A 19,335-nucleotide genomic window follows, 5' to 3' on the forward strand; every position below is an offset into this window, starting at 1 on the left:
ATCACGCCAATAAGCATTAGAACTACGATATCTTTACGCAAAGCATTTCACTTTTGTTTATCATGAGGTAAGTACATTGGCTTCTGCAGAACTTAGCTTTCGGAGGAAAATAACTACGACACTTCCACAGATATTATCTTACAACAAGATGCACATTTAGCGCTACAGGACACGCATTTCAGTGATCAATTTTATACTTAAAACATTTATTTTTAAAGATTTTTGAATTACAAAGAAAGTTTTCCGTGATATATTTCATTCCATTGGTGTAATCTGTAACACCTGAGGGTATAATTACATTAATCCTCAGGGGGGTACACACCTACTTTGTGTACCATGTGTTTGGCAAGCACAAGGAACCCTAGCTAATATGGTATTTGCTTATACAACTTTACACATCGGTACCTTATTTCTCTAACACACAAATTACACAGCTATCTGATCATGTAACTGAGAGATAAACTTTTTTATTACATCAGTGACATATGTTTACGCAATTACAGAGTTGGATTACTTCACACTTACGAAATTGTATTTTGTCTGTACTATGTGATCTGTTCATATTTTTTTGGAACCATTGTGATACTATGAGAGCTTTGAATGATGTATTTGATATGAGATCATGATTTTTAAAGTACGTTTGAGGCAGCTGACACTTATGACATGAGCAGAGAATGTTTTTAGGCTTAGAAATTATTGGAGGAAGTTACGACGATTTTGAGATTTGACTGAAGTGTTATGATGTTATTATTACGACGACGATGTGTATTATGTTGTTGAGGAATGTTTATTATGCTACGTATTTCTCATGATGAAATATTGAAGAAGTGTCGACGAATATGTATATGTATAATGAGGTAAGGAATAATGAGTAGTGTTTAGGGACTCTGATTTATGAAAAGGATGTTGGAAACCAAGAAACGTACTTTAAGAGTTATGAAATGTGTGACTGTATCACAATGCTGACCAATATTTTTTTTGGACACTTATATTTATAGGATTTTGTTTCTACAGATTTGCAACGCTAATTCTTGACCTGTGAAATATTTTTATATGAGACTGCCACGGTAGCAGAAACTGCTGTCGTAAATATTTCCGTACGAAAGTTAAGTGACCACCTGCACGTAATGCGTCGCGGGCACCCAGCTGTGTCAGACGCCTGGAGAAAAAGCCATTATTGCGAGCCCTTTTCAGCGGCACAGGTAGAACAAAAAAAAAGGGGAGGCCATTATCCTTGGAAATATTCTTACATCTGCAAACCTGATAATGACAAGTGTCTTTCTACGAGAATTGAGAGCTACTGACTTACGAAATGCCACATAGCTATTGAATGATGTTTTTATGGTTTGGTTTGCGTAATTGCTTATTTCATTTGATATCTGGTTTCCAGCTGTGTTGCAGCATTGCTTTTATAAAATGAAATGCATTTGCTAATGTGAACACTTTCTGTCAACAGATCTATTAAATAATTATTTTATGATCCACATTCTTTAAAAAAGGAGCACTTGGAAAGGAAAGAACAATAAGAAGGAACTAGTAACAGTAACACATAATTTTCTTTTCAAGTACATGGTAATATTTCTTTTTACAATCAGTTGTTGTGGTGCACCACTTTAATTACATAGACATTAAGATGTGAATATACATTTCCCTTATCTGCATTGTTATCTTTAGTGTACTATTTTTTCTGCTTGAGCTATGTCATGTTTAGGTATAAGTTACTGCTGTTTGCCAGGCATAGTGTTACTGAATTTGACTTTGTGTTACTCTGCTAAGCCAGTTTTACTACTCATTTATTTTTATTGTTGCTGTACATTGACTCATATTAGTTGTAATGTTGAATTGCTTGGTAATTTAGATTTACTGTAGCTTGCTTTGCGATTTTCCATTTTTTTTATTGCTGTTTATATTAATTGTTTTATGTGCTGCTGCATTGCCTCGTTCCTTAGTTTAGCATCTGAGCTCAGTAGATTTAAGTTAGCTTAAGAGGAGGTAGACTATATAAGAAACTGACTATGGACAATATGAAAAAGATTTGGGCCAAAATGAGTATTGTACACTGAGAAATAATTGTATTGAAAGAAATATGAATAGAATACAGAAAGCAGGTATAGATAGGACTTTTTGGGAATAATGATGAATGAAGGGAGATCTCCAAGAAGTAAAGAAAGTTTTGTTTGCAAAATACTGCAGTACAACAAACCCTGTCCTTTCCTTTTGTGTTATCCCACTATATGTTTGTGTACCCTTGTGTATTTGTTTTCTTCCTGTGTAGTTTCATAGAATTTTTTCTTCTTTTAATATTAAGCTATATTCACTATGATGAGGAATACTGTTATCCTCGAATATAATTGGCATTAATAATATGTTATTTACTTTGTAAAGATGTTAGACATTATTAATTCTGTTCTGTTCAATGCTCATGTGTGAAGTTGATGTTTCAAAAGTTATTGTGATCCTTTATGTATGTACTCATGTCATAATTCCACTGATGTATATGTTTATTTCTATTCTTTTGTAAAGCCTGTGTTACTACAAATGTTATCTGTATTGTTATGTTCTTTAATGATGTATTTTGTACCTTTGTAATTGTATTTTCATGTTGTAAATTTATAATTGTACAGACACCAGTTCTTCAAATTAAGTTACATTTCACTGTACATGTTTCTGTTGGTCATAGTATATGGACAATATGTGAGAAGTAGGGACTGTTCGTGTTTGCACGTGTGTTAATAATTCAGCAAGGGACTGGATAACAACATTGCTGGTTCTAAGGACAATTCCAAAACTTTGTGAGTGCACAAGTGGTGGTTTATGGACTTGCTATATTCTCCGCAAGACTCTTCGATGGTGAATGTGCACCTGCACAATCGCAACAGATGGCTGCTGTCCATCTCTACAAGGACTACAGTGGGTCTGCACCTCTGGTGGCCCACCAATACCATTATCTCTACAAGGACTACAGTGGGTCTACATCTTTGATGATCCATCAATACCATTATTTCTACAAGGACTGCAGTGGGTCTGCACCTTTGGTGGCCCACCAATACCGTAATCTCTACCAGGACTACAGTGGGTCTGTTCTGTGATGACCTACCTACCAATATTCTTCAAAACGTCGAAGGACTCTGCTGTGGGTTTGCTCTGTTGTGGAGCATTACCTGTCTGCATGTCAAGAGTCAGCACTGTTTTTCCGTTGGAAGGACAACACTACTTCTTCAAGACTGCATGGAAATCCACTACTTCCGTGTGCATTTTCTTTTACTGCTCAGACTTTGAGAAATACACTGCTATTCTCCTGTTATGTACGATTAGGACTGTCTTTATGGACTGTGAGACAAAATTTTAGGTTTTGACCAACATTGTATCAATAAGTGTGTGCATTTTATATCTTTGTTACTGTAATTATGAAAATTTTTTTTCAAATCTGTATTGGCCACTGCCCAATCCCATTTGTAAAAATTTTTGTGGGGAGCATGGGGGCTATGTAAGTAGGCTGTTTATGTTTTCTCTATGTAAGTAGGCTGTTTAGGTTTTTTTATTGGTAACGCCACCTCTGTATGAAAATCACTGGCTGTGCTGTGCGCAGTCTGTTCTAGTTTGCATTGTTGTCTGCCATTGTAGTGTTGGGCAGCGGCAGCTGGATGTGAACAGCGCGTAGCTTTGCGCAGTTGGAGGTGAGCCGCCAGCAGTGGTGGATGTGGGGAGAGAGATGGCGGAGTTTTAAAATTTGTCGTGAACTGCTATATTTATATATGATGATATCAAGGTAAATACATTGTTTGTTCTCTATTAATATCTTTCATTTGCTAACTATCCCTATCAGTAGTTAGGGCCTTCAGTAGTTTGAATCTTTTATTTAGCTGGCAGTAGTGGCGCTCGCTGTATTGCAGTAGCTTGAGCAGCGAAGATTTTTGTGAGGTAAGTGATTTGTGAAAGGTATAGTTTAATGTTAGTCAGGGCCATTCTTTTGTAGGGAATTTTGAAAGTCAGATTGCGTTGCGCTAACAAAATATTGTGTGTCAGGTTAAGCACAGTCTTGTATAATTGTTCAAAGGGGATGTTTCAGTGTGAGTATACATGTATGATTGCACAGTATATGTGCATCTACTGTACATATATTTTCGATACCATCTACATGACTGCACACTACATGTCCATATAAATATTGTCCCAGTTTCCCATTTATATGCTGTTTAACGGAATAAACGATTGAAATTGAAAAATACAGAAATGATCAGAAATGTAAATATTGTATATATTGACAGAATTTTAAATACTATACACATACTATACTATATACATTAATAAAATCTAAAAATTTAGTGGATAGATTTCTGACTGGAAATGGAAGAAAAAAGGTCCCATGAACATGTCATGTTATGCCATGTCTGCTCAAAATGTTCACGTAATTCTGTAAGAGTTGTTGGCTGATGAGTTGCATGAGTCACTTCTTGTCCCATCATATCCCACACATGTTCAATTTGGGACAAGTCTGGAGATTGTTGCTGCATGTCTTACAGAGAACATTGAGTTTCACAGGCAATGTGTGGGCGAGCATTACCTGTTGGAACAACACATCACCCTTTTGTTGCAAGAATGGCAAAAGAACAGGTCTAACAACATTCTGTATGTACCGAGCGCTGGTTAGCGTCCTGCTAGAAACACTAAAGGTGGACGAGAGTTGTAGCTTATGACACCCCAGACCATAAGGTTTGAGCCGGCCGGAGTGGCCGAGCGGTTCTAGGTGCTACAGTCTGGAGTTACGCGACCGCTTCGGTCGCAGGTTCGAATCCTGCCTCGGGCATGAATGTGTGTGATGTCCTTAGGTTGGTTAGGTTTAAGTAGTTCTAAGTTCTAGGGGACTGATGACCTCAGAAGTTCAGTCCCAAAGTGCTCATAGCCATTTGAACCACTTATGAACCATAAGGTTTGGAGTGGGGCCAGTGTGTCTCGGATGAATGCACTCAATGGAACAGAGCTCACCAGGTCCATCATACGTGCGAACGACCATCACTTGTATATAGGCAGAATCTACTTTCATCGCTGAAGACGACAATGAGCCATTCCATCTTCCAAGTGATCCTGTAACGACAGCAGTTGAGCCGTGTCTGTTGATGCTGTGGCATAAGTGGAAGACAGGCTAGAGGTGTGTGTGCCAGTAGTCCCACTGTTAATAACCAGTTCTCCACGCTTTATGTAGACTCATCTGGGCTCATAAGCCTTTTCTTATCTGTGCTGTGGTGCCTGTACGATTTGCTACTGTTGCCCTTACAATACAACAGTCCTGGCAGGTGTATGTGCTGCGTGGATGTTGAGAACCTCATCTGCAGGTGTGAGAATGTTCACGTGACCACTGATACCGGCATCATTGCACAACTTATGTAGCACGTCCAACTTGTGTGGCAGTTCTCCAAAAGGACTATCCCGCCACTCGAAAGGACACAATCTGACCACTTTCAAACTCGTTCACTTGACTGTAGGAAACATGAGTGTCTGTGTGGCATGGTTGCCTGCTTGCTTCACACATCTGCACCACACCGAGCCTTCTGACAGTGAGGATTCCCTATTACGAGGTAGGCACAGACGGTGCTCTGGTAGCTATACGACTACATTGTCTGTTGCCAGACGATGTCCAAACCATTATCAGTACATCTGCTATCCCACAGGTGGCATATGCCATCATCAGATCAAAATCGATATCGTTTTTCCAGATGAACTAATTTTTTTTCTGGAAAGTATAATGCAAAAAGCAATTGTTCATGATAAACTATAGCTAATTTTGCTATATCATTGTTATTATTTCAAACCCTTCAAATATAGAATTATTGCATATGACAAAACTGGACCTCTCCCCAATGATGCACAGACATGGAATGAGGAGGACAACACAGCTGAGTTAGTCATAAAGGATGATAAGGAGAGTGGAAGATCGAATATTATTGAGCTATGGTGTGGGGCGGCTGGTAGGAAATTTACTGTTGTATAAATGTTTGAATGTTGAAACACTTCCCGGCCGATTAACCATATGAGGGGCGGCGGGTGGAATTAATTGTTATATAATGTTCCTATTATTTATGCTGTTGTTTGCCGTTCTCAACACTGGCTCTCTGACTACAATATTGGCAACCAGAAAGTGATTAGCAAAACGTGAAGCCTGTAAATAGAATTCCTAGTGCCCACTTCATCTGAGAAATACACTTATAACTACAGCTTATAGCTCTGAGGAATTAGGAGATTGTCTGGGATTTATAATCAAAAACGATCGTGAAAAAAAACTTTCTCTATATTCTGAAAGTCACAGATGAAAAAAAAAAAAAAAGAATCCACACAATCTAACTAACAGAGCAGTTCAGAGTCTAATGCGCTGATGCCACTATAACACTCCAAATTAAATATTTAAATGAATGCTCGCCATAATTTGATGATTAGGTTCATCAAACGCCACGCTAAATAATGGTAGAATGTTTGTCCCGCAGCGGCACGTGAAAATACGACAATACGCAAACTGAAGATCGATAATTAGTCATCCCAGAATTAACACTTCACTCGAAAATGATTTCATGGTTACGCGTATCCCGAGTAACTTAATACGGCATCCGAGGCTGTTTGTAGCAATGATACCGACGCGACGCGACTACCGACACAGATGGCGTGCTATTCAGCGTCTGGAGAAAACTGGGGCCTTTCTTCCTCGCGCAGCGTTCTTATATATAAAGCCGCGGTGCGGACGGCTAAGGGAACGCCTGATCAAATCGGCTCTCCCGACTAGCCGCTGGGCTAGTAATGCACCACATTAAGTTACCGAATAAATGATAGCTTCTCTTGCTGATGGCCGATGAAGCTCTTAATTTAAATGTGCATTCACCACACAGGTAAGTAATCATAATAAAAGTTTGACGTGGCTAAGTTAAATATTTTGGGCGAGAGAATTAATTTAATTATACTGCACGCAGTAGACGAGCTCTGAACTTGCCCTTTTGAGATACGCTATAGTTTTATAGTTATTTAAATGAAACTTCTCACATCTTTATGATTATAGGGGATCTCCATTCTACTTAAATATAAACATCTTAGCCTTATTTATTAGCCTACTTAATCTATCTTGCTTCCTTAAGTTTTAAGACAAAAACCAGAAAATTATGAATTTCAACTAAAATCTTAATTTGTGAGATCCAAAGTACTGTTTCCATTAAATTATTATTGAAAAGGAATCTAAGTATAAATTTTTAAATCTCTAGCGCTTTTCTGTTGTGCCAATGATTTTTACAGAAAAACATCCAAATTTCGAAAATGGTTAAAGTTATTGAACTGATATTCAACACATATTAATTTAGTATTACTCTGACATGCTAGAAATATTTTAGGTTATTTACTTGATTTTTAAAGTATTGCGCAACATTTATGACGTCAGAGCTAGTTATAGCGGACTGGCTGGCACACAATGGCAAGACTGATGTGCATTTATTACGGCGTGAGTGGGCTGCTTCCCTACAATGGGGTTTCCCTATATTTTAATGTGCTCCTGTTGGTCCCAGGCGTTCCCACCAATTTTACGTCATGTGACCAGTATGGAGTTACGTCATGACCTTGAATTTAAGCAGCCCACTTGCCTAAGGTGTGTGAGTAGGGCACGGGTTGCCCTGGATGACCTCAGATATAAATCACACAATTGCCTGAGTTGTGTAGAGATTTCTCTCAGTACACCTGATCAGTTTCTAGTTTCTGGTGATTCCCTGGGGGCAGAGGAGGGATGGGCGGGGGAAGGGGGGGGGGGTGACCGTGAATATAAGTCAGCCAAGTGTGTAACCTGACACGGGAAGTCCTTATAGCGACTGTGAGATCGTTACACTGAAGGATGATTATTGTTAATGAAGTAAAAGATCCACGCAATGGACACCAAGTGAAAAAGCTACTCCTTATGTTTCAGATCAAGACTGCCATAAAAAAATGCGAAGGAACTGTTAATCAGAACTCAGGGAGAAGTTGTAGTCTAATTCACAATCGATTTATTGATCTTAAACATGACAAGACAACGAAATTATTAAAGAAACATCACACAAAAAATTTTCATTTAACAAACGCCTTACTAACATGGGATCTATGGTGGACAAAGTGATCTGCTGGGGATCGACATACGACACTAACCAGAACACTACTCACTCTATCTGACTTCATACACGTGAATCCAGGTTATGGCAGCAAACTACGCCACCACTAAGTTTCTATATTCTACCATACAAAAAAAAATATGGTTCGAAAGAACAGGGTGCTAAGAAATATATATTATAGCCCTACGTCGCAGCAGCGAATACTTTACCGTCCTGCTGGTCAAGGTGGCACACCATGATGCGTTCGGCGACTCAAGTCATGGACGGCGGCAATCTGTTATTGAATGCGGGTTCCCGAGAAATGCAAGTGCTCCGTCTCTCGTTCGGTTAATTCAGAACGCAGGTACTTCTCTACGAGCCTCTGAAACCCCGATGGATTCCAATGTGCAGGTCTGCCAAACCAATTTGACTCCGTGCCACGATCGTGCGTGTCAGACTACGTCAAATGTTTCGACGGCCCACTCAAGACAAATAAGTACACGTACACGTCACTCGTTGTGACCGTGATGATATAAGCAGTACCTCTGACGGTTCAGAAGGTGACCGCCACAGGCTCTAAGTCGCACGCTAGGAAAGGACACAAGTCTCACCGTTTAGGTAGGGACCTGCAGTTCTTTACTAGCGAAGCGCCAATACAAGAGACTTGTACAAGAGTGATCCTTCTTCCTTCCTCCGTGTTTCCTCCTCAGCTCGGTTCCAAAAGCACATTTCTCTTTTTTTTACTTCCCCCACTTTCGCACAAGCCAAGCGCGAGCTGGTGCCTGGCATTCTAAGCTCGGAGAATGGTCTTTGCACTGCAAACCGATTTGACCAATCAGAGACTTTAAAGTTAATTGGCAGAAAACGGAAGAAAAAGATTCAGCTTTGTGGCCTCTTTCCCACGCGTTTGCCGTGTCTTTTGCTAACAAAATACAGGGTGGAAGTACAGCCCTCCATAAACAGCTTGTTCAGAATAAGAAAACTATTTTGTTCTCTACTCCTTCCTCCTGCTGTAAGTGCTGCTGTCTTGACCGCCAGCTTTATTCAGTAAAGGGTTTAATGTGCGATATGTGATGCACTCCTGGACCCGAGCCTTCTTATCTTCTCGCTCCTTCCTTTTCCTTCCAGCTTCCCGAATCCTTTCCAGAGCCATCCCGATTATCTCTCTGTGCGGAAGCTGTTTCCGCCGGGGAAATTCCACCAGCTCCCTTACTTTCTCTGCTGGATTTCCGTTCTTCAACACAGTTATCGGTGCCAAGAGAGCGGAACCATGTGGAAGTTCATTCACAACATTTTGGAAATCCCGCAACATCAACTCCCATGTGGTGTGCTGTAGATGACAGTCTATACGACACAGATTTTCCAGGTCCTTCATCCATCGTCCGGCGGGGTTCGAACTCGGGTGATGTCCCGATATGTAGATGGGTGCCATCCTTTATCTCTCCAGAGTGTCCTTCCATCGTTTTGACCTGAACTGAGCCCCGTTATCTGTAATAGTTTTGTCCACCCTGCCTACTTGCGCTAGGAAGTCTTTCGTTAACGTTTTGCAAACAGTGACTGCCGTGGCTCGTCGTAACGGAGTAAATGTAACAAACTTCGATGTTAATTCAACGACTACTAAAATGTATCGAAAACCACGCTGAGTGACCGGGAGCGGTCCCATTAATTCCGCGGCCGCCATGTGTCGCAGCTTGTTTGGAACGATTGGATGTAGGGGTGCCTTCATTGTCTGGCTGTCAGGTTTTGCCTTCTGATAGGTCTTGCATACGTATAGAGCCTTCCTTATGCGTCTTTCAAAATGGTTCAAATGGCTCTGAGCACTATGGGACTTAACATCTGAGGTCATCAGTCCCCTAGAACTTCGAACTACTTAAACCGAACTAACCTAAGGACTTCACACACATCCATGCCCGAGGCAGGATTCGAACTTGCGACCGTAGTGGTCGCGCGGCTCCAGACTGAAGCGCCTAGAACCGCTCGGCCACAGCGGCCGGCTATACGTCTTTCCATATGTTTAAAATGACACAGGTCCTTGAATTTAAGGAAGCATTTCCGTGGTCCGAAGTGACAATAACTTAAGTGTGTGTACCAGATTAACTTATTGACTAGCTCGTCTGGTGTACAAAGGCTCCATATCGTGCTGGTTGCGTTGCGTCGGTGGAATAAAATCCCCTTCCTTACCAGGTAGAACGTTCGTAATTCGACTTCCTGGCAGTCCTTCCAACGTTCTTTCAGCTGCTTCAGTTCCGGAGCTTTATCCTGCTCTCTTCTTATATCACGTAATGATGCAGTCATGAAGTTCTCGAAAGCGACTCCCCGCAGATAGTATAGACTAAAGTGACTATCCTCCGCATCTTCTCCCTTTTCATCTGGTCTCCCAATCGGTGAACATGAAAGCGCGTCCGCAATCACATTTGTTTGTGTGATGCTAAAGTCAAATTGCTGTAGGAATAAAACCCACCGTGTCAGCCTGTCGTGTCCTAATTTTGCCAACAGCAAAAATTCCAACGCTCTGTGGTCTGTAAAGGCATGGGTCTTGTGTCCAACTAGGAAATATTTGAATTTTTTGAAAGCCCTCACGATAGCCAGTGCCTCCAACTCAGTTACTGAATAATTCCTTTCGTACTTTGTAAGGACTCGGCTCCCAAATGCTATGGTCTTGTTTACTAATGTCCTCTCTTCCATAATTTGCTGGAATATTACTACGCCAAGACCTGTCTTCGCTGCATCAGCCCACATGCAAAAATCCGCTGTTAGGTCAGGGTGAGCTAGGAAGGGTGCCTCCACAAGAGCCTTTTTTAGCGAATTGAATTCATGATCCGCTGCCTCGTCCCATAGCCCCGGTGTCTTCTCTCCCGTTAAGGCACAAAGCCTTGGTGCACCATTCTCTTCCGTTCTAATGAATTTCTTTTAAAAATTTACGACGCCCAGGAAGCCTCTGAGGTCCTTCCTAGTCCGTGGTCTCAGGAATTGTGCTATAGCGATTTTTTCCGGATTAGGTGCAATTCCTCCTGCAGAAATTACGTGCCCAATAAAATCCACCTTCCTCGTTCCGAAACATGATTTTTCTAAATTAATTGTGACACCATGTTGCCTTAGTGTTCCTAGTAGTTCACCAAGGACCTTGTTGTGTTCGTCCTAAGAGGGTTTTGTGACGAGGATAACATCAACATTGGACGTGATGTCTTTCCTCAAACTCTCCGATAAAATTGCGTTCAGCCCGCTGATAAATGTTGCGGACGATATATTGAGGCCAAAGGGCAATCGCCGGAACTGATAGCAGTGTCCTTCAACTAAGAAAGCCATGTATTGATGACACGAAGGGTGTAACTCAATTTGCTAGAAACTTTAACGGAGGTCAATGGACGAAAAGACTTTGACCTCATGAAATCTTTGCAAGAGATCTTCCAGCTTCTCCGGACGGTCTGTTTCTGGCAAGATTATCGTGTTGATCTGCCTCGAATCAAGCACCAGACGTATCGATCCATCTTTCTTTTCAACTACTTGCAATGGGTTATTGTATGTGGACACACCGGTTTCAATGATCCCTTCTTGCAGCATCCTCCGTACTTCTGTTCGGACTCTCTCTCTGTATGCGATGGGAATGAGATAAGGTGGGACGAAGAACTTCTGATGTTCTTTGACACGGAACGCATACTGGAAATTATTGATCGCTCCTGTCTTAGGTCGGAACACTTCCATGTTGTTCAGTAGCACGATTTGTAGTTCTGCCCTCTCCTCTTCCGTAATACTGTCAATACCACAAACGCTCTCTTGTATCGCATGACGGACGTCGTCCTCGGTATAGTCTCCGTCATAGCGGTAATCCCTACCATCTCTCGGCACTTTTTTCTCCTTCACTAAATGCCAGTCATCTGAACCTGTGCAGATCTTAAGGCACCTCTCCGGGACTTGCTCTCTTATTGCCCGATCAATGAAACGAAGAATGATGCTTTTATCCTTATTTAATGTCGCTGTACCACGTCCTAGATCCAGTATTGCATTATACTCGCGTAGAAAATCGGTACCGATAATCAACTCAGTTGTCAGTTTCGGTACGATCAGGAAGTTTCCCACCAGCAGCTCTAGCCTTGTCTGCATGTTTACTTCAGTTACGTTTTCCACTGTTACTCCTTTTACCAAAAAATGTTCAAATGCGTGTGAAAACTTATGGAACTTAACTGCTAAGGTCATCAGTCCCTAACCTTACACACTACTTAACTTAAATTATCCTAAGGACAAACACACACAACCATGTCCGAGGGAGGACTCGAACCTCCGCCGGGACCAGCCGCACAGACCATGACTGCAGCGCCTTAGACCACTCGGCTAATCCCGCACGGCTGCTCCTTTTATCCTTAGTTCCCTTACCTATAGTTCCGCATAGTCTTGCACTCCCATAACACATTCCTATACCTGCACTGGAAAGCTACTGATGTCATGGAGATGCTCAGCCAAGTCCAGTGGCAGGAACTACAAGAGAGATGTTTTGTTCATAACGATGTAGTTTACTGTTGAAGTTTCGAGAACGTATATTCCTAGAAGAGTTAACCAACCCTATGTACACACATTTGACAATTCATGCTACCTTCTTTGTATATACTGAATATCTCCTGTGAGTCCTATCTGCTACAGTCCCACACATTTGCGCAATATTCTAGGATGGGTCACACAAGCGTTTCGTAAGCAGTCTCCTTTATTGACTGATTACACTTTCCTAACATTATCCCGACGAATGATAGTCTTTTACCTGCTGTAACCATGATAAAACCCATGTGATCATTCCATTTCTCGTTCCTACGGATTGTTAAGCCCTTGTTACAGGATGAACGAAAGTATTCAAGAAAGATTATGGTCCACTGAAGCGCTCCAACTTCCTGGGCCAGAACTAAAACTCGTACAAGATCTTTTAGAAGTGATAAAAGTAAACACAACGTACCACTACTGGCATAACAGTACCAAACATTCACACGACAGACGGCCGCCAATCACGCAACTGGTTGCTAAAAAAATGGCTCTGAGCACTATGGGACTTAACATCTGTGGTCATCAGTCCCCTAGAACTTAGAACTACTTAAACCTAACTAACCGAAGGACATCACACACATCCATGCCCGAGGCAGGATTCGAACCTGCGACCGTAGCGGCCGCGCGGCTCCGGACTGAGCGCCTAGAACCGCTAGACCACCGCGGCCGGCCAACTGTTTGCCAATCGATTAAAAACTCGTTCATCGTGTAAAACGGGCATTCCATTCAGATATTTCTGTGTGTTAATTGATTTCAGTTGTGACTCATTTATATTGTGGTCATAGGATACTATGTTTTTTCATTTCGTTGAATATTTATATTTCTGTTCATTTGAAACACGTTATCAATTTTTACACCATTTTGAAATCCCATCAAGATCTGACTGAAAATATGTGTAGGTTTTCTTTTCCATCTTCACTAAAGAAAACTGTGTTATCTGCCAAAAGTATGGTGTAACCATTAACATTCCCCATCAGAGACAACATGAACAGTAGGGGTCATAATACACTTCTCTGGGGCACTTCCCTGCATCTGTCAATAATTCACCAACCAAGATAATATGCTGCACCCTCCCTGCAGAAAAGTCGTCAATCGAATCACAAATTTCATTTGATATCTCATACGATCGTACAGCCATAAGTAATACTTAATTTCCCCTGCAATGGTGCAGCATTTCAATTACAAGGTGCGTCACATCGGAATGTGATTTTGCACAAAGGAGAATGAGAGAGAGAGAGAGAGGGAGAGAGAGAGAGAGAGAGAGAGAGAGAGAGAGAGAGAGAGAGAGAGAGACAAGATGGGGGAGAGCAGTTATCAGCACCGTCCAAAGCTATTCGTGGCAAGGGGTCCGCAGAACGACGTACCCGGGAGAGACCACCTGCACCCCCTCCGCTTGCTCCCCCTCCACCCCAAAAATTTTCGTAAGCTGATTTTCCATCCTGTTTAGCCAAAAGACTGAGCCATCCAAAAGACCGAGCCATCAGTTCAGCATCAGTAAGAAAACTAGAATCTGCAATGCATAGATGTTCACGAGGGGGGAGGTAACAGGGGGCGAGCAAGAACAGGCGCTTGTGCCCCCCCCCCTCCCCCAACCCCGCATTGGGAGTACAAAGGCATTATCCATTTACTAAATAGATAACCATAAGTTTTCTGGGACATAATAAAATTTTAATGTCATCTATAAAATGTAGTTATTATGGTACAATATGACTCGGAGCTGAAGAATTCATTTAAATTTTAGAGTTTTGCGCCCTCATTCGTCCCCCTCCCTACCTGGAACAATTTATGCTGACACACATGATGTAATGGATACTGAGGAATAGTAAGTGCATATGCACCTATCTGTCATGAAATATCATAAGTATTTCGTCATTCACCTCTAATATAACATTAACAGCCACCTCATACCCTTTGCTCGTATCCTAGTTACATTTTCGCGTCAGTAGGAAGGCTACATCTCGTTGGCTGCCATCGCTTAATAGGATGGATGGACAAACGGTTCAAAGCCGGGTCGACTTCCGACACGAAACGCCCTATAAATCCTTGCGTGGGTTTAAACATGATTAGCACCAAACAGAACTTTGGACTAGTAGAGTTTATAAAATACAAATCAAACCACTATTGACATTGAGAAAGAGAAGCAGACTTGCTGGATATTTTAAACATTATTGTAGTACGTGATTGTGGACTGTGCCATTGGTGACTGAGTTAGCCAAGCACGGAACACAAGTCAACTCTGTTTCACTTAAACCGTGTCTGTTATTATGATCATTTTGACTCCTTGAGCATTTATGTATGTATGTATTAAACTGGGGATCTAGAAACGACAGAGAGGTTTCGTCCCGCTGGAGCCCTCAGTGGTTCACAACCCCACTACAGGCCACAGCAGTCTACCCACCCCACCGCCGCCTCTCTTCGAACCCAGGGTTACTGTGTGGTTCGGCCCCCAGTGCCGCCCCCCCCCCCCCCCCCCCTCCCCTGGAAACGTCTCATACCAGACGAGTGTAACCCGAAATTTTTACGTAGTAGAGTAATTATGGTGTATGCGTACGTGGAAACTGTGTTTGCGCAGCAATCGTCGACACAGTGTAACTTAGGCGGATAAGGGGAACCAGCCCGCATTCGCCGAGGTAGATCGAAAACCGCCTTAAAAGTCATCCACAGGTTGGCCGGCACACCGGACCTCGACACTAATCCGACGGGCGGATTTGTGCCGGGGACCGGCACGCCTTCCCGCTACGGAAGCAGCGCGTTAGACCTCGTTGCTATCCGGGCAGGCCCTTGGGCATTCTTTGGCTTCAAAAGAATCATCTGCTGCATCACAGATATTTCGGAAATGTTTGTACGTATTTTGCTGGATTGAGCTCCATGCAGTATTGTTATATTTACCAGATTTGTATCAATTAAAGTTAATCGTCACATAAATAGTTCCAGTATATATCTGGGGTCATAATGATGTTGGAACACGTGTACGGTTGGCTCCTCAATATTCTAAGCGCGTCGCTGAGCGTTATTACTGTATTGTCGTTACGTCTTATCTTGACAAGTCTGTTCCAAATGAATATATGTCTAGCCTTATCCAATGAAACAGATCAGTGAAGCCTTTTCTCATCGGTACGAAGTCACTTTTTCAGTGAACACATCATCATCTGCAATGAATTTCCTAGAGCGTCTACAGACACCCTATTATCCACAAGTGACACCTTTGATTCTACACGCGTATTGATATTGATTCTGTGTTTGATAGTAAATACGTGTACTCAGACGTAACCCTCATCCAGTTTCTTCTGCGTTCATCACAAGCATAACCAACTCTAAATTATTCCATAGTTTTGGGCAGTGATGTGCAACATTTTTACCATCTAACAGTTTTGCAAAGTAAATCTGTAAGCTTTAGCAATGAATGTACAAATATAACATATAAGAAAGTCGTAAAATGCAGACAGCTTAGTTGAACGACGAATTATCATGTGGAGCATAAGTGATTAGTAGTATACGGGTAGGTTAAACAAATAAACAAATATAAGCTAATGCACAGTTAATTACTAGTTCAGTGTCACAAAGCGCCACACTGCTCAAGAAAGTTGCAAGATTATCTATCACACAGATCGCTATATTGGAGTTGTATAAGTGTCAATGAACGCATTTCTGGTGCGCTGTTATTTGCTTTTTCTTGGACATGAAACGTCTGTAAATCTTTTATTATTTATCTGAATGCATGTTGTTGTAACAGCTACAAGGACGTCTTTTACTTTGTAATACATTTCAATATAGCGGGAGTATTATGTTGGCTACTGTGTTGAACTTAATTCTGAGCATAATGTACTTCACATCATAGATATAAAACTAAAATACTCTCCATCTGAGAAATACAGAGGAGCGTTTCTAGATTTCTCTGCCGATTAAGATGTATTTAATAAGTGAATGCATCACAACATAATTAACACCAAAACAGATGTAGGAAGAAATCACCTACCTTCTTTGCTCCAATATTCGTGGCCTTCTTTCTGACAGCATCAAAATCGTCATCCTGCCCGATATTAGCCTGTCAAAGAAGAGCGAAAATATTTATTTAAAGTCAGTAATATTTAAATTGCATAAACGGAAGGAAACTCAAAGAAAAATAAGTAGAATATTTAAAAAGAAAAGTAATGATTTTAATATTGTTAGCTGTTCAAAAATGGTTCAAATGGCTCTGAGCACTATGGGACTTAACATCTGAGGTCATCAGTCCCCTAGAACTTAGAACTACTTAAACCTAACTAACCTAAGGACATCACACACATCCATGCCCGAGTCAGGCTTCGAAGCTGCGACCGTAGCGGTCGCGCGGTTCCAGACTGAAGCGCCTAGAACCGCTCGGCCACACCGGCCGGCTGTTAGCTGTACCGAGCGAAGTGGTGCAGTAGCGAAGACTCGATTCCTTTTCGGGGAAGATCGTACTTTGACAAAGTGATCATTGCTTTCCTCGTCCTCCTCCAGCTGAGCTAGTGCGCCGGCTCTCGTAGATCTCGATGTCGACAGAAAACGGTTTTCTTTCTTCCTTTCAAAGACGGGGAGAGGAGGGGTTATTACACGATAATGTACTCGTCCCACAAGTTGCTGCTCTACGAGCTATGTCAACTGCTGAGAAACACACGAAACTGCTATCGAAAATACACTGCCTCCCAAAAAAAGTGAAGCAGCCAGAAAATGACGAGAGAAACTTCACTTTACAAAGAAGTTGGAAGTATTAGCCCACAAATCAGTAAGACGTTGCACCCACTCTGTCCAGGATCCACGGCCTGATTCGGCTGAAAATTGTAAAATCGCCGTATCCTCTGCTGACGGAATCTGGCCCAGAGCTATTGTAACTGGTCCTCGATAGCCACTGGGACGGAGTGACTTCCGAACTGGCCCCACACGTGTTCCGCCGGCGACTGGTGGCCGAGCGTTTCTAGGCGATTCAGTCTGGAACCGCGCGGCCGCTACGGTCGCAGGTTCGAATCCTGCCTCGGGCATGGATGTGTGTGATGTCCTTAGGTTAGGTGGGTTTAAGTAGTTCTAAGTTCTAGGGGACTGATGACCTCAGATGTTAAGTCCCATAGTGCTCAGAGCCATTTGAACCATTTGACCCACACGTGTTCTATTGGGAACAGATCTGGGGATCTTACTGGTCACGGGAATACCTTACCCTCACGTAGCGGGTTCGTAGAGACTCGTGCCACGTGTGCATGAGCAGTGACCTGGCACCAAGATAATGTCGCATGAGAGGTAACACGTGAGGCCGTGGGATGTAACGTTGTGCCGTCAGAGTTCCCTCACTCACTACCAGCCGTCTCCTAATGTCATGCCCAATGGCTACCTACACTATGACGCCAGGAGCACCGCAGTGCCTCTCCAAGACATTGGAAAAATTGGAAATCTGTGGTAAGTTCCTATGGGACCAAACTGCTGACGTCATCCGTCCCTAGGCTTACACACTACTTAATCTGACTTAAACTAACTTACGCTAAGGGCAACATACACACACACACACACACACACACACACACACACACACACACGCACACACACACACACACACACACACACACAGACACACACACACACCTATGCCCGAGGGAGGACTCGAACCTCAGAAGGGGGGAGCCTCGCGAACCGTGGCAAGGCGTCTGAGACCACGCGGCTACCCCGCGCGGCAAAACATTGGAAGAAAGGGTCCTCTTCCCAGGTCTCTGCCATAATCGCCGACGACGGTCATCCGACGTAGTGCAGAGTATTGATACGACGTTGAACAAAGTGCGATGTCGTTCGTCAGCAGTCCACGATTGTCTGTCACGGCACCACTCCAAACGCAGCAGTTTGCGTTACAGTGTCAACGGCAGCCGACGCGTTGTACGGTAACTCCCTAGCCCGGCTGCCGCTAGTCTCCGACCCATGTTGCGGGATGACACAGAATGTTGCAGAGGGTTCATTACTTGCTCCCGACTTGCAGGCGCAGATGTGAAGGGGTTTCGATGTGCTTGGTGTAAAATTCGGCGGTCCTCCCTTGTGGTGGTGAGACGTGGTCAACTGGAACCTTGACGATGAGTATGCCTGCCCTCAAATTCCCGTGCAGTGTAACATCGGGCTGCTGCCACACCCTAATGCTCCACAAGTCAAGCATTGCACGATTCGACCAGCCGACCAAATTTAGACCCACAACGAGGCCCCTTTCGAGGTCTCTCAGATTCAGATAACGCTGTCTCACAGCTCCTCGTCCTTCACGGCGATCTCTCAACATCTGACGCTGATCGCGCCACTTATACAGCACACCGTGCGAGGCGTGGTAACAACACTAAAGGCGAACAAAACAAATACATCCCCGTGGCCGTTCTACCTGTCACACAGAATTACAGCTCTCAATCATTTACATACCACCGATGGTGTGTATGTGCACGAAGTTACACTGTCATCCGACCGTATATTCTGGGTGTTACACTTTTTTTTTCAGGATGTGTATTTATTGATATGGAACACAGGCACGTCACAAATTCGGTTTCAAGTTCGACAGAGGTGACGCCACGTCAAAAGGCCGGATTCAGTTTCAAAAAGTTCTAGAAGTACACTATTGGCCATTAAATTTGCTACACCAAGAAGAAATGCAGATGATAAACGGGTATTAATTGTCAAATATATTATACTAGAACTGACATGTGATTACATTTTCACGCAATTTGGGTGCATAGATCCTGAG

General features: G+C 42.7%; 1 protein-coding gene across 1 annotated transcript in view; it reads right to left on the bottom strand.

Annotated features, from left to right (window-relative positions):
* The window catches only part of LOC126471401 (argininosuccinate synthase), a 210,465-nt gene that overhangs the window by 90,890 nt on the left and 100,240 nt on the right, over positions 1-19,335 (bottom strand). The window contains exon 3 of the mRNA XM_050099526.1: positions 16,594-16,662. Within this exon, the coding sequence (XP_049955483.1) occupies positions 16,594-16,662 (69 nt within the window). The remainder of the gene's footprint in view (positions 1-16,593; positions 16,663-19,335) is intronic.

Source organism: Schistocerca serialis, chromosome 3 (assembly GCF_023864345.2).
Source record: "Schistocerca serialis cubense isolate TAMUIC-IGC-003099 chromosome 3, iqSchSeri2.2, whole genome shotgun sequence".
NCBI lineage: Eukaryota > Metazoa > Arthropoda > Insecta > Orthoptera > Acrididae > Schistocerca > Schistocerca serialis.